We start from the raw sequence: 16,842 nt of genomic DNA, 5'->3' as shown, positions 1-16,842 counted from the left end.
TGATCAAGATGACAGTACAGATTTCAATCTGAACAGTCTAAAATCTATTCTGAGAACTTCTATTTCCATATTCTGAGTTCCAAAAACTATTATATGCTAGATCAGTGACTTCCAAACTTTTCTGTTGCCAGCCGACTTCCAGGTTTGCAACTTTTTTAATCTTTTAGAATTTCTACTTTTTCAATTAGATTGCTCTCAGTCTCATCACCGCGTAAAGTCACAAACCCTACTGTTAGATTAAGGCTAACTGTTACCAAGTTGTTGCTTCACAAATGTATTTGTGATCAGACAGTAAATCTACCTTCTCTAAGCAGGTTACAAAGTTCAATTTCCTTTCACTGTAACCTAAGCTTTCCTTTGGTTAGGGGCATAAGTTTCTTAACGTTCTGCTGGATTCCTACTGATTACTAACCTGTTTCTTCAATTTCTTTCTGAAGAACTCATACTTCCGTTTATAGTCCCTGGAGTAAGGCACAGCCTTTGGAAGGAAAAAAAAAAAGAAAGAAAGAAAAGGGAAAGAAAAAAAGGTTTGAGATACTCTAACAATTCATGTAATGGAACCTAATCTCTATTTGCGAAACACAGACAATGAATTTTAGTCCTGAGGAAGCAGCTGTACATGTTTTACTAAGTATCAGGGGAGACTTTCAATGTATAAATATACGGACAGTTCAAAACACCTGGAATGAAGAGTACTGCTTTGTTCAGATCATTTGTTCTGATCAGTTTCATAGAATTTCTCCTGTACCTCACTATTAGCTGATGTGACTAAGATCACTGACTGGCCCAAATCAAAGTGACTAAAATGCCTTTGGTGACTTATGTAACACATAGTCTTCCCCTTCTGTATCATGAGAGACCTGGCTACAAACACCTCTATTTTCCATGGACAGAGAAGGTTGTTTACATATGTGGGCTATTAATAAACACAGATATCAGTTGAACACTAAAACCATCTATAATTATAACGTCTACGGTCTTTGCAATTAGTCCTGGTAATTTTGCACTTCAGATTAAGTATCAAGACTTGATAATTATTTTTTAGTTGGAAATGAATTTAATTCCTTTCAAAGTATTTTTTCCTTTTTTTTCCTCCCCCCCCCCCAATTTACTTCATGAATTCAAATAGGTTTATTTTGGACACCATGGATAAAAAATAAAGTTAGTTTCTTACCCACTTCAAATTCTACCCCCCCTCCCCCCAAGTCTGTAAGAAAATTTTCTTGCTACTGTGGGAACTGATTTTTTTTTCTGGCATTTAAAGATCATTTCCACATAAAGCTGCCTAAACAGTCTTTAAAAAGAAATAAAAATGCCTTGTTTAAACACCCTGGAAGTTTCATCTTCTAGACAGAGTACCTGATAAATGACAAGAGTTTGTCTGGATTCTATTAACAATATTCCTGAAAAATATGTAAAGCTACATAAAGAAAGCTTACTGGTCCAGTTATTGCCACATTCTGCAGTCGAGGATCCTCCCATTGTGTTTTCTTTGTATCTGCAAGATATTTCTTAATTAGTTCCATTAATTTAGATAACGTTCAGAAATAAAATGATGAGTGGGGAAAGAACACTACATTGTACATACTGTGATTTATGAAGAATATTCTTCCATCCGTATGAGTTCTCTCTTCCCACCCTGGCTGTAAGAAGGAGACACTTTCATTATAAGTTTCTGACCATATAGTTTGCACAGAACTCAACATGATCTACAGTTGGGGGCATTCCCCCCTCCATCCACTCTCAGCACTGGAATTCAAAATAGAGTGGGTTTTGTGAGAAAATGCAGCCTGCTTTTTTTTCATATGTACACGTTTTAATAATGCTAATTTAAATATTTAAATTGTTCTATCTGCTAAACAAGTATAAAACGGTTTACTTACTGGTAATGGGCCCAGGTCTACTGGATCTAGGGAAGTCTTTCTCCTCACATGAGCAGAAATTTTCAGTCTTGGATCTTCCTTTAAAAACAAAACAAGCAGCATGTTAAAATCCTTTTGTTGTTTTGGTTTGCTTTTATTTTTTTTCTCTTTATTAATGATTGTGTAAAGAATATGCCTAGTACCAACTAGGTAATTGTTGAATATTCTGCAGCCAGGTAGTTCCTTGGGGATTCTCAGTCCCCCAATATATATAAAAAAATCCCTCATGTAACTTCATTTTAGTGTAATTGAGTTGAATTAATCTTTGCACGTGGTTTCTGGCATACCTTCTGCTTTTTGGATTTGGTGGTTGTTTATTTTTGTTGTTTGGTTGGTTCAGGTTTTTGGGGGGGGTGGGGGGAAGGCATTTGTGTTAAATGATGTCTTTCCATAATCCTGAAGAAATGAATATTCATTTTGAATCCATTCAATGCATTTCTCTCACCTGACAGTAATACTGACCTACTCTTTAAATGCTTAAGTCCATCTATTAGCACTGCCTCGTGGTGTGCAGTGCCACTCTGTAGAACTGTAGCTATGCAACTCCCCTATCCATATCGTAGCTGCACCTGGCCTGTTTCTTAAGAATTCACAGAAAACTGCATTGTGCGTTGTACCATGTGATAAATTCAAGATAATGGATTACCTGTTGAAGGTAAGTTTACAAAACTGATTTCTGTTAACAGAGCATATCGGCTATCACTGTTTTACAGTTATGGTAGAAGTATAATTTAGGGGATGCTTTACATCTGCAAAACAGATTCCTATATACATGAGTATTTCCATCCTTCCAAGCTAAACTTTCAAGTACCAATACAGTTTGTAGAATTCATAATGTTCTACTCACAATAGATAATTTAAATGACTTTGCATGTTTATTACACATGTTCCTTAACAGACATGACACAGCTATCTTGGCACTAATCTACATAAGCTTGCTGAAAGCAGCAAAGCTTTGACTTGAGATAACTAGAATTTCAGTCTATGAGAGCAGTTTTCCATTACCCATGTTGTAGTTTTGGTATTGTGATCAATAAAGAATGGTCTCCCATTGGGTGCATGTCGGACTTCCCAGCCTTTAGGGAGAAATCCTTGCTCCACTTCAGGCTGCTGCTGAGAAGACTGTTGTGATGAATCACTTGATGTTGCTTGTGGTTGTCTTCCTATAGAAATACTTTGCGTAGCTGACAACTGACCTGTTTCTGTAGCAATCTGTGGTAAATGAGGAAGAAAAAAAAAAAAAAAATCAAAACCCTGTAGATCAATATATTTTTTTCTATTAACCTATATTTTTAACTCATGAAAGCAGTTTCATAAATCAAGTGCCAGACAGTACATAGATTTGTTTAGTCTAATATCAAAAACATTGACTAACGATCACTGTGCTACCAAGGTTAAAAGAAGTCTTTCAGGCTTCTCAATCAGCTATCACTCTCTAGAAGGCTTTCTTGGTACATGAATAGCAGAGTGATTTGCCATAAATATTATTGTTCCTAACTCTCATTGCATTCTCTCAGATATTTTACGTAGCATTTTACTAGTTTATGCCTTTCGCACGTTCAATTTCAAAGATGTTGCTAAACTTTACTTCTACTATGAGAGATGTTTAAAAGATTAATAAAAAGATTAATAAATTAGAAGAGAGACAGTACCTGTACAACTGGCTTTATCCAGGTAGTGGTTCTGGAATTGTGATCTATATAATATGACCTGCCTTTTTCATCTTGTCGTTCTTCCCAGCCCGGTGGTAATCCAGATGAAGTAGGCAGTAACTATATATAAGTGATAACAGAGGAAAAACAGTTAAGAAAACTATGAAACTGACTGTGAAAAGGCTTTCCTCTGTCAAATTAAAACAACAAAACTATAATCCGGAAGGGTCATGATTTTCACAAACTGGATAAAATAGAAAAGCGGTATTTAAGTCCTTACTGAATAGTATGAAGTGATAGGTTTTGTTTGTTTGTTTGGGGTTTTTGTTTGTTTTAATTCAAGCTCCTGATCTATAAGGATTCATTTATATACCCGGTTTAGGTATGGCTGATCCAGCCTAGTACTTCTTGCTATGAGCTCAGACCTTGCAGTGTCACCATGAAAACATAATGCAAGGATGGTGGTACAGCTTTTAATTACAAAGCAAACAATTTGAAAAACAACACTCTCATCTTCATGGAAAGATTACTTCCTTCTGCAGGCTCCATCCATGCATTAAGCTAATGTTAAATCAAAACCACAAGCTTGCAACATGAAAGCTTTACAACTGAATTCCAATCTTGCTAGACTCATAACTGCAATTTTGTCAGGACAGTTGCCAGAAGCAGAAAGCCAAATCTCATTTAAAATGTAGTTAAAAAAAAGTTTTACATGAAGGAAATCCTTCAGCTTCTCTGCTACACAGGCCTGTGTTTTTTGGAAAACGACGTACCACTGGATGTGCAGGCTGCTCTTCAACTCTGTATGTTTGCAGACTACCTCTTCTGCTGGAATGGTTCTTGAAGTAGTGAAGAGGAATGACATATTAGGTATTATTGCAGCTTTAAGGATGTCAGCAAACAGTCAACAATGGTCATCATGCTTTAAACTATTACAGTTTTCATCTTGAACAAAGTGCCTTATTTGTTTTGAAATGTTGATTTAATATTTTTGAAACACCTGTTTTAACACTGCTAGAAACATTAAGTTCACAGTGTCTATTATAAAACAGAATAATACAGAAGCTTGGGAAAGTTCTGAAAACCATAACAATAGATGTTTTGGCACATAAACATTAGTTAATTGCAACTGGTTACATTACAATTGAATTTACAGCATACAACTTACTGTGTTATCTTGCCAGTAGACTAAAGCCTGTGATATATCAGAGCTAACACAACTTTTCAGAGAGTAGATTAAGTTAATAATGACAAGATACGAGAGTCTGAGACATCCAGTTTGCAAAGAGTAATTCAATCCCTGAACTTTGCATAAGTATCTACCTTTCTGCCTAGAACCATATTTAGATCTCATCTGCTACAATTCAGCAACTGTATTTCATCTTGCTCCAGAATTTCCCCAATTATTTGAAGGATTTTTCCCTATCTGTGTACCCTTTTAGAATTCTTCAAAGAAAAAGCATGATTAAGTTTTTAAGTTTTTTTTGAGCGGGGGCGATGGAAGTGAAGGGTGGTAAGACTGTCAGTCTAGCTGGCTCTTGCAAATAATTTGAACATCTGCCTCTTCCTTTGCTTAGGCCACCCAAGCAAGCTGAAATAAGTTTTCTTGCTATCCATAGGATTCCGAATAGCAAAGTGTTGTTACTCTCACATTGCTATTTCCAGCAACACTACTGATGATGCCTTTGTACAAACTTAGAAAAACACAGTCAACTCCAAATTTACATTTGGAATGGCATTCTCAGCATCACAAAAGCTTAAGATTTTATTTAAATACCAATACCAAAATCTTACAGGCTAGATAGTCTGGGTCACCTCTACATGCTTTCCTCAATGGACAGTGGATTTCTCAAGTCACATATCAGGTTACAAGGCTGTTCGTGAAGCTCGAGTTTCACAAGACAGCTGAGCTTATTTAATTGCTTGCTACCACCAAAAAAGACAAGTCCCACTCGTGGCTATGTGCTCCTGCTGCTTCCCCTTTGCCAGCGTAGTATTTGTCAGACAACCTAGCATGCTATTTCAGCTTGTAAAACTGCAAAAAAAGAGTTGAGGAAAAAAAGAGGATAGTTTTCTGCTGGGTTAACAAGCTGAAGAGACTCACTGATAGGTCAGACAAGTTTCATAACTGGCACAAGGGCTGTAGAGCTGTATGATCAAGGTCCCTTTTTCACTGCTATGGAGTCACCAGGTTTACTGAGCCCAATCATAAAATCTTATCCCAATATTCACAATGAAAAATAAGTTATCTTGAAACTTGTCCTAGTGGAAAAAGTAGCCAGTATAGCACAACTCCCTTAGAAATAAGCTTTCAGCATATAGACAGCCTCCTTCATCTGTAGGTTTCAGCAGCACTCAGTATGACACTAGAATAAGAGATTTACAGATTGAAAAATAGTTCACGCAAGTCTGTTTTAATCTCAGGCAGAAATTCATATAAGTGAAGTGGGGAAAAATAAAATGTTTGCTTAGATGGGATTCTATAGTAAAAAGATTACTCTTCAATTCTCTGCATTCGAGACAAAATTTACAATGTAATTGTTAATCTGAAGTATTTATGGATCCAATTCTACCAGTAGTAACATTTTGTGCATAATATTATAGATATTTTTGTACATTAGAACAATAAGAAAAAATAATTTACAGTGTAGGCTGCTGACTGGCTGGTAGCTGAACTTCCAGAGGTAGTAAGTCTGGTATTCAATTCTTCTGCAAGATGAGTCTGTATATCACAATTACTCTGCGAGAGAGGTATTTGAAGGTTCTGATTGCTATACATTGTTGCCTCATCTTCAGTTATAATTTCCCAGCTCTTTAAAAAGAAAATAAAGAAAAAAAATTTTTTTTAAGTAGTTCCAAGTTACAAATAGTTAAGACAAGTCTTTTTTGACTAGACTAAAAAGTTACTTGCATTTCAGGAACATTTAGAGATTGTTTTTACCTCGGGGGAATCTCTGTTGTCTACATTTTCTGTATCCTCTGATATCTGTCGCCGATGAGTGAACACATGCTGGGCTTCCAACTGCACAGTACCAATATCTGCAACAGCTACGTTGTCCCTGTTGGCAGGGAGGGGAAGTCAGCATACAGTAGCCATATTTTATCTTTCAACAGTAAGCTAGGCTAACAGCAAAAACAAACATCATAGTCATTTTGGCAGAAGAAAAAGAAACAGTCATAAGCTATAAAAATTAATGTAAACTGTTTAAAAAGAATAAGCATTCATGTCAACGTGAAGTGTAAGTTACGCTAAAGAACCAGATAGCATTCCAGGTATCATTTTTGTAATTGACATGCTAAGGGTTAAAAAAAAAAAATTTCTGAAAACAACCAAAATAAATAATTTAATGCAGTCCCTGCTTGCAAGGAGGAACCAGGCTTAGAGCTGGAAAATAATTTCCTTTCCATTACTACAGTTATTATCTCTTACAATTGCAACCAGTTTCTATTTGAATGCATACTTCCAGAGAACAGGAAGAGTACTGCGCAGTTAAAATGGCCACTATCCAGTGACCATTACATGTGGGCTTGATGGTTAAACTATGGAAAGCTCTCTACTAATTCTCAAGCTGTTCACTTTCTAGTTCTCCTTGCTTTCAGTATAACTAGAGTGAACTAGTTACACAAGTTAAGACAAGACTTGAATTTTCAGGCCAAAAGACATACTGAGCAGTTGGTCTTTTCCACTGTGTTCTTCTGAATTCATGATTGACATAGTAGGTCCTTCCAAGGATGTCTTGCCTTTCTTCCCAGCCTGAGGGCAGTGGAGGAGATTCCTGCTGCTGCTGTTGTGGCTGGCTAGCAGCATCTGGTTGGTCCAATATAATCCACCCAGGCTAAGAGATATAATATTAACTACCTTTAATATTACAAAAGTAGAGAAAGTATCTCAATTTACTAAACCACTCCCCTTTTAAGGTGCAGTTCCACTACATCTTAATCCAGTAAGATTAGCTCTGGGTTTTATTGTGTGTATTTCTCAGTAAGTGATAGAACAAATTATGCATGCGGAAATCTTATTTTTAACTCAAGTTCCTTAAACATATTAGTATCAAATGTTGGAAAATAAACAGCATCCACAGAATAGATTAAAAAATGTAAATAAATTTCATTTCATACATATGCTGCAAGCGTACTCGTCAGATAAGCGCACTGTTTTTTAACAGAAACTTTAATTACAGCAAAGGTGGTAATGCTGATTAGACTTGTTTAAGTCTTGAAAAGAAATCCATTGATTGATCTAAATTGGATGTGCTTACAAAAGATTACAAATGTCAAGTAAAGTTCACCATAGCCCTACAAATTCGAGAAAGTTGAAATTTTAAAACCAGTGAGATGCCAGTGTCTGGCTGGCTCGGGTCAAACAATGTTAAACAGCAGTAAAAATACTGGGCAATGATACTTCCACTAATTCCAAAACAAGAAGAGTTACATACACATATGGCAAGTCAGTACTAGAACAAAACCAAGAGCCTAATGTATGTTTGCTTTTTCAGATATACTGACAAAAATCACTCCTCTAGTTAGAAAAACTGCTCCAGAATTTTTATGCAACTTTTATGTAAGATAGAAGCAATCGCTTCTAACTGGTTTGTTTCTAAAATATTATTTATAGCTTAGTGATTTTACTGTAACTACCCTTAATAGCTGAAGACGTTTGCTAGGTTTTTCAGCAATAAATACATCTTTTCTCACCTCTAATTCTTCAGCTTGTTCTGTGGTTTCTTCTTCAGACCCATTGCTTTTAGGTAAATAAGTCATTTTTAACCTAAGGTGACCTTTAACTCTAGATTTATGGCTGCAGAAGACAAAATAAGATGTTTTTATTGTGCACTTGTGAAATTGTTACCTGGAAATAAAACAGCTGAAAAAGCACAGCTAGCAGATTATTCTTAAGTTTCTCAACACAAACTTGGCTTTATATAGTTTAAATTAATGAAGTTCTATAATAGTAATGAATTTTTAGACTGCACAACTGCAAACCTTCTTTCCAACTCGCTCTTCTGAAAACTTCCCTAGTATCCAATGTATAAAGAACAATAATGACAATTTGATTCATATGATTATAATAATTTGACTGTATGCAGCCAATCTATCAAGGATTATTTTAACCGACAGGACTACTTTTCCTAAAACTTGAAGTTACAGCAAGCTCATATACTTCAGCATCTGCCTCTCTGTATTTAGCTTAATGTATCATTAGAAGCCTGAAAATAGATTTCCCCATGTTGATTTTATTTAGTATTTTCACTTGGTAAAGAAATAAAGATTTCAAGGCAGAAAAGTGCCTGAACCTGTGGCAGTATCTCTTACTACAAAACACTGCCAAATTAATGTCTTGTAGACACTACAAGAGGTCAGATCCTTGACTAACAAACAACAATTGAAGTTAATTTATATCGAGATAATAAATATTATTCTTCATTAATTTATAGGACAAGAAATGTTAAATTCAGAAAAACAGGAGACCAAAATGACACTTGACAGTCATTAACTCTGTTAAAATCATTGACCTGCTAAAAATCAAGAAGTGTGAAATGTTTAAAAAACCCCACTTCTTCCACTACCAACGTGGCTAAGAAAGATCTATAGATCCCACATGTTCGGATGTTGTTTCTAAACTGGAACCTATTATGTGAAAAATGTCAACATGCATTTTATTTCTAGTAAAAGTTGCCAAAACCTGCTCAGATTTAGGTTAAGAATGTACATTTTAAAAACAAACATGAAAGGCATAACACTAATATCTGCCAAAGTGTTACCTATCATTTAAAAATTCCTTGGTTTTTTTTTTTAACACAGGCATTCCTAAATGTTAAGCAGCTTCAGTTTAAGTTTTGTTTTGTTTATAATTAAGGTCACATAACTGCTTACATAAAACAGGCAAACAAGAGAGACAAGGAGGCAGGAGACAAATACAAGTTGAAAAGGGATAAATGAGTTATGGCATAACATTGGTCACCGATTTCACTGTTCAGTGAAACAGTAAATTGTTCAAATGAAGTTATAATGTGAATTATATCATGGCCTGAAAAAAAAAAAAAAAGGCTTACTCTTACCAAATAGTCTATAAGTATCTACACAAAGGCTGACTTTTTAGTAGAACCACAAATACTAAAAGTTTAAGCAATATTTACATCTGTAGAAGTAACTGTACAGCAACAACAGCATTGTTTAGATATGAAAGTTAGAATTTTTATGTGGTATTTACCAACCTTCTTGGATGAAGAACAAAATCCTTAAATGTATATGGTCTCTCCATACTTGGATTTTCTGTCTGGAATAAGACAAGTTTTTTCAAGAAAAATCAGTATCAAATACTTGAAGTTAAAGAAAATTATCAGAAGTTTACACTGAGTTTCTTTGAAGGCCATATAACATTTTAAAATTTAAATTATAGGTTTAGGTACAGTAATAGCAATACCAGCTATAATCTTAGTAATAAGACTAATTCTCTGCTTCAAGAAAAAAAAAAGATCCCCACAAAACCAAAAACTAACCCAAAACCCCCAACTTTTCAGTGTATACATATATTACAGTTTATAAAGTACAGGTGGGAAAATAAATAAATAAATAAATCTGTTTAGCCTGGAATCATACAATGGTTTGGGTTGAAAGGGACCTTAAAGATCATCTAGTTCCAACCCCCCTGCCATGGGCAGGGACACGCTCCACTAGACCAGGTTGCTCAAATCAAGAAATAGATTCTCAATTTTTCACATTTAAAAGATCCACCAGAATAGTTTTTCCTCCCCCAGTATTTTTCAAATGTTTTTACAGAGAATATATATAAAAAGCCATTTCTAGCTTTAAGACTTGGGGATACAAAATAACTACAGAAGAATCCACTCTAAGAACATCTCTGTTCTGATTCACAAAAGTGAAGTTGCTCAACACAAAAAAGCACAGAGCTAAACAGACATCATTTTATCAATATACATCCCAGGTACATATAGAGAAATATAAATGAGGGGTCATTAACAAAAACAAAGATACTTATTTTTCAGGTTAATCTAAATATTTATAATCCATGTCAAGTTCTGCAATTCTTACAAAACCCTTTGATTTTTACAATACCATATGTTTAGGAACATTTGTAAATATCTTTTTTGAGTCTTTTTTTTTTTTCCTTTTTCAGCTGATTGTAAATTCTGAAAAACTCTAGGCTCTTGTTACTCAATACATTTTAACCATTTCAAGTAATACTGTATAATATGAGGAAAAACTTGCAAATACTGTATTTGTAGGCCTTTTAATTAAGAAAAACTGCACATGATGTAATTCTCAAAGGTTGAACTAATTCCATAATAGTGTTTCAAAAAAATATCTAATGTGTGTCAACATTTGATTAGAAACAAACAAAAAATCCTGAATTTAAATGTTAGACATTATTAAGTTAAAGATTTTAGAATTTTATTTGGAACTGTTGAACTTTGTTATGAAAAAGTCCTTAAGCTGACTAAACTTTACTGAATGTGATAGCTATTACATCGAATCTCAAAGAAAAATTTTCTCTTGTATTTCAGACATTTCAGTGTCAGCTCTAAAGTAATCTAGAAGTACTTCAAAAACAAGAGTTGCTTTAGATTCAGTATTAATCCAAGTGTAATCTAGCACATTTGGTTTTGGAAAGAGCGAATTCATATCTGCCAACTATCTTAACTTGCAGATGATTTGCCCTTTTGACATGTCCCTGATTACCAGCTCTTTTTAGTTGTGAACTGTCTGCATTTGCAGTATCAAGCAAAACCAAAACTGCATGTAACAAAGAATTTATAAACTGATTTTATTTATCCAAGATACAGTTACCTATATAAATGAAAAACTTTAAAAAAAAAAAAATCCACCTATATTTGGGGCAATCAAATACAATGGACTTAGATGGCAAGACCAAATAATTAAGCACAAGGAACCAGGAAGACAGAAACAGACAGGAGACTGGGAAAAGTTGATGTTTGAAGAAGATAAGAAAATAGCCATGGAAATACTCAAGTGAGGCTCTATAAATTAGTTCATGCTAAAAAAAGGAAATCTATCAATATCTCCAAAAGACTCCAGATATTGCTGTCCAGCTTATTAGTAGGAAGTGAACACACAGACAGTCTTCTCCAGAGGGATATTACAGCCAGTCTTTCCAAGCCACCTGACCAAGGGGGAGCAGTGAGCGTGATCTCACATCCCAGTTAAAGTGGTAAACGGGACAGATCTGTAACTACTCCTGACTCAATTCTAACCGGAATGAAAGAACAATTGCTTTCGGAAAGGTTTTGCCATGGTTGCTATCCTGTCTTTAAAACAGTTGCTGATAAGTCCATTAGTATTTGCTAGTGTTTTGTGACTTCAGAAGAAAATGAAAAGCCTTACTTATTTCAATATTCTTGGTGATATTTCTTTAAAACAACAATGTGCTTTGCAAAAGGAATACAAAACCAAATTTTTTTTCAAAAAAAAAAAGTACAAAGCAACACTAGCTCTATTTCCCACTTACCCTCTTCTGTATCTGTTTATAGGAATAAGGAATGTTAAAAAGTAAATTCACAACTTTAAAGAAAATATTTTAAGAAATATGACAATAGTTACAATCTCCTCTTGTCTTTAAGACTGTTTCCAACCTTGCATTTTTATTCTTGAAAAAGCTAAAAGCAGTCCTAACTCTCATGGCAGCAGAAACCAATATCTAAACACAAGGTAACCTACAATTTTTTTTAAAAAAGCACTAAAAAGCCCCTAACAAATCCACAAAAGAAAACCAAAACAAAAAACCCCACAGAGTAGGAGAATTTAATTACTTATATTATCAGTATGGTTAACTTCCTTAGATTACTAATACAGTTGCATACAGAATCATTTTTCCTTTTCACAGTCTTAAAACAAGAACCAACCAAACAAAAAATACAAACCGGTAACTGATAAAGAGGAATATCCACTTGCCCAAGAAAATCATCTCGAGTCTATGGAAAATAAAAACAAACAAACAAACACAGAAAGTTTAAAGTTGCAAAGTGTTTTTAAAAGCATTGATCCAAACTCCTGATTGCATAGTAATGTTGTCTAAGAATCTGAAGACACTCTTGAATTATAGACAATAAAACTTGTTCTGTATAGAACAAGTTCTGATTGATCCAACACTCATAGCCTTGGAAAGTCCTGCTTTCCTCAAAATAAAGGAAGTTTGAGGGAGCTGGGGGTGGAGATTTAGACTGTATTTTAAATCACATAGACTAATGCCAATCTAACAGGAGAGAGTTGTTCAGCATCAGGACTGAGATTATCAGCATCTCCAACAGAAACATTGTCTTAAAGACACCTTTTCCCTTAGTTCTTTCAGTAAAATAATTGTCTTTGTATACGCTTAAGCAACTAAACATTTATCACAGATTAACACAGAACTAAAGACCTTCCTCCTAGGAGCACCTGACAATTTCTATGAGCCTAGGCACCTGTTTAAAACAGACATATATAAACATTTTTTTTCTTTTCAAAATATTACAGCTACTGTCAAAAATAAGGTGAAGGAAAAATAAGTTTCATCTGTGATAAGTGCTTTGGAAGTTCCAGCAATTCCAGCGGTCCCAAGCCTGGCAGGAGGAGGTTCAAATTTGGCATCTCCTCTACCCTCTGCCCAACATTCCTGTTGACATCTGAAAACAGGCTAAACTTTGTTATAGCTATAAAAAAATACCATTTTGCCTACACACATTGCGGAGTTTAATTTTAACAACTAAAATCTGAAATATTCTGCCCTGGCTTGGATGTCCTGACTGTCCAACTACAACCAGACTATGAATGCAGCAACTTTGCAGCCGGATTCCCTCTTTGCCTGCCAAAGAAATTAAGATGTTGGTAGTTTACGTAGGTAATTTCAGTATTTACCAATAGTCAAGACCGACAACAGTCTTGATTTTACTTGACTTCTTACTGGATTACTGGAGCATATGCTGAGTTGTTTCAAGTTCATTTGTGATTTGAAAGCCTTTGCAAACCTCCACAAAAGCAGGAGAATGTATTACATGGGTCATTTAACATGAAGACATATGACTGCCTGCGTGCTAGAATCAAGAGGGCATGATATTTTTAAAAGGTATGTATAAACCTATGGCATTTTTCAAAAATCTACACTATAACAAGACTATGCTTTTTTGTATAGACAGAGCAAGGGACTGTGAAAGTTTTCAATAGTGTAGCCTGTGCAGCCTCCAAATTTCTTGTCTTCCTGATTTTTCCAGCTAACAAAAGATTTGGTGCCTACTCTTTCCTATATCTGTTGGGGTACCACAAGCTTTTATTCAAACTCGTCACCCAAGGATTTTGATGGCCTTCCTCCGTAAAACATTCCACTATGAGGTTCTGCGTGTTGCTGACATCTATTCCCTTCACCTCAGAGCAAAGCCATGTGTTTCATCTTTCTTCTAGTACAACTATATTTTTAATTTTCAATGCCAATGTTTTACAGTATTAAAACTCCAGTCCAATTCTACTCATTTTTTCTCCCATTGATGGCATTCTCCATTCAAACACTTATGACGTTAAAGGCTATAAGTATTTCTTGAAGCAGTTCTTTCTTCCTTAATAATTCTGGAACCTTTTTTCTTTAGCTCTGTTGTCCTAAGTTTGTCCATTTCATCTTTAAATCATATCTGTATATGGAGAACCAGTGCCTCACATTTGTTTAAGCTGTAATTTTTACACCTCCAAAAAGCACATCTAGACTGCAGAGCTGATCATAGATGATAACTGCCAATTGAATTTGTAGGGTGTATGTCTTATATTCAGATTTGAAGCGGGGAGAAGTGGAAATAAAAACAAAACACCCACCTTTTTAGTTCACAAACTTGTTTGAGATAGAAAGCTACAACAGGTTTTTCATACCTGAATAGTCTGAAGCTTCCCTGAACTAGGGAAGGAAAACTTTCTGTATTATTATAGAACACAAGCTTCTGGAAAAATATAGCTATCATTTTTGCCAATGAGGTTCTTTTTAAAATGGCACGGCACATACCTTAGACATGTTAAAAGGCTTAGTATTTGTAAAGTTCTTGGCAATCCTCAAGTGGAACATGCCTTTCAAATAAATTACTGGAATGTAGGACAAAAGTCTGCTGTATTTTAGAAAACCTCAGAACATTGTGTTTGTTACCAGCATTATTTTAGTACAGGCCCCTGTTATTCACTTTATTATTCTGCTGTCTCTCCTGCTATTTTTAGCAGAGCTAGCCTTGATAACCAACCTTTAACAGTACTTTCTCCTCCAGCCAGAGAGTAAAATCCGCCAGTGGAGATTTTTGTTGACCTCCAAACAGCTAATACACAGATCAGATAGCAGGAATGCTCTTTAGCAATGTGCCTCACTGTGACAAGCTGACAAACTGCCTTCAAAGAAGTGCCAAAGAAGCTTTGAAACAGACATCGCACAGATTAACAATTAAATGCCAGTGGAGCTGAAACTGTTTGGATCTCTGTTTCATGAGAGCAGGCATCCCAGTTTTTTCAAGACAGACAAGTGGGTCAGTTGTTCTTGTCAACTTCTAAAATCTTAACAGCCAGAGAACTCAAACTTTCTGCTTGCCAAACCATAAGTGCATAAACCTCAATTAATGATATAGTACACTAACAAAGAGGCCTTTTATTTTACTGATTCATTGGTTTAGTCTATAGAAAGTTATTAAAAACATGTGAGGACAGACAGCTGCTGTATACAATACATTTAAAGAACTCAAGTGCAATGCCAAAGCGAGTGCTCAAAGAGGAAAAGCACTGAAAGAAAGTAATGCAGTCCAAAACTCATTTTCATCTATTTTATGAATATATACTTAATAAGCCTTAACGGTTAAGATTTTGGAAATTTTTTTTTCTGCAATTCTCATCAGAAATTGGATAGAAGAAGATTATAAACAGACATGCTTATCTGAGTCATACTTAAAAGCAGTACTGAGAACACTACCCATACTTTATCCCCTTTGAAGACAGTTAACTGAATTTAATGCCTTTCTTAATTGCTGGATTCACCACAGTGCCTTTTGAAACAGCTCTTGTATAAGATGAGGGTGTTGAAGTAACAGGTATTTTCTCTACCAACTTTTGAGAGTAACTTTTGTTGGTGTTAGTGCATGAATTAGAACCTCAATATATTCCCAGTCATTTTCTGACTAAACAGGCAGCTAGTTGTGCCTAAGTTGGTCTTCACACAGAAATCTACCGCTGTATGGCAAAATGAGAAAGCATACAGCTTTTATTGGAGGGAATATAAAGTATCAATTCAAACTGAAAAAACAAACAGTGATCTGGACTATCATTGCTAAAGAAAACAAGAGCTCAATAGAACCCTTATAAAACCAACATTCTTCTTGCTTAAACACCCAAACATCAACATTAGTTACAAGCTTGATGAGATTGAAAAACCAAGCCTTTCTTGAGCTACACTAGCAACTTCAAGTATTTTTCTTTTCATGCTGCACTGAGTATATTATTTGGTTCTCTTAAACTCTAAACCAAGAAAAGTGAGCTTTTTTTCTTCCATAAAATACTGCCAGCATATGCTATTCATCATGGGAAAGGAACAGTTTCAAAAAAAGCAAAATTCAATTATCATGTTAAGATCTTACCAAATTCATGGATTCTAAAAGTAATGTTTTCTCTATCTTGCAAAGCAATAAATACTTTATTGCATGGACTTCATGAAAGTCCCAGTCTCCTGTATTTTAAGGGAGAGAGGTAGATGGTGAGATTTTTTTTTTTTTAATTGACATGTAGGCATTTCTTTTTAGTTGACATCTATAGTGCTGAGATGTAAGAACCTATCAGCATTTTCAAAATGGACAAAAATTGTACTGTTAGATCAATGGTTATTATGCAACATATGTTTCTGCAGGACCTTCAGGCCTGCTCGCTGCTTCAACAGCAAGGTGTCAGCATAACATGCCTCAGCAGTTTTACCATCTGTTTAACAGACAGCATTTAGAAATGACACTGAAGTTATTTTCACTAATTCTCCCTCGCTTCCAAAGATATTTTCAGAGAACTGCTTCTCTAAAAAGACCAGAGCAAAAGTGTCATCTGATTCTCCATTTATAGCTTACACTTCTTATATAGAACCAGTATCTTATAGATAGCTTCCTTAGAAGTTCATATTTAGTCTACAGTAATTTCATAACAACATTTGCACATTACTCCACTCAATGTTTGCTACTTTGTCCTTAAAAGTTCATTAACAAAGCAATTTAAGATAGCTTTCTTTTTTTCCAAACGAGAACTCATTTGCATATACGTCA

The 16,842-nt window shown here is 35.0% G+C and overlaps 1 protein-coding gene across 2 annotated transcripts in view; it reads right to left on the bottom strand.

Moving 5' to 3' along the window:
* NEDD4 (NEDD4 E3 ubiquitin protein ligase) overlaps positions 1 to 16,842 on the bottom strand; it is a 57,827-nt gene that overhangs the window by 10,833 nt on the left and 30,152 nt on the right. For both annotated transcript variants that reach the window (XM_075764009.1, XM_075764007.1), the window contains 13 exons: positions 12,475 to 12,525; positions 9,790 to 9,851; positions 8,270 to 8,372; positions 7,241 to 7,410; positions 6,516 to 6,633; positions 6,219 to 6,386; positions 4,348 to 4,413; positions 3,575 to 3,694; positions 2,928 to 3,134; positions 1,884 to 1,961; positions 1,589 to 1,643; positions 1,440 to 1,498; positions 413 to 478 (listed from right to left, as the gene is read on the bottom strand). In XM_075764009.1, the coding sequence (XP_075620124.1) occupies positions 413 to 478; positions 1,440 to 1,498; positions 1,589 to 1,643; positions 1,884 to 1,961; positions 2,928 to 3,134; positions 3,575 to 3,694; positions 4,348 to 4,413; positions 6,219 to 6,386; positions 6,516 to 6,633; positions 7,241 to 7,410; positions 8,270 to 8,372; positions 9,790 to 9,851; positions 12,475 to 12,525 (1,323 nt within the window). The remainder of the gene's footprint in view (positions 1 to 412; positions 479 to 1,439; positions 1,499 to 1,588; positions 1,644 to 1,883; positions 1,962 to 2,927; positions 3,135 to 3,574; positions 3,695 to 4,347; positions 4,414 to 6,218; positions 6,387 to 6,515; positions 6,634 to 7,240; positions 7,411 to 8,269; positions 8,373 to 9,789; positions 9,852 to 12,474; positions 12,526 to 16,842) is intronic.

Source organism: Balearica regulorum, chromosome 12 (genome assembly GCF_011004875.1).
Source record: "Balearica regulorum gibbericeps isolate bBalReg1 chromosome 12, bBalReg1.pri, whole genome shotgun sequence".
NCBI classification, from domain to species: domain Eukaryota; kingdom Metazoa; phylum Chordata; class Aves; order Gruiformes; family Gruidae; genus Balearica; species Balearica regulorum.
The sequence above is the reverse complement of the archived record's forward strand: the minus strand, read 5'-3'. Positions and strand labels throughout refer to the sequence as shown.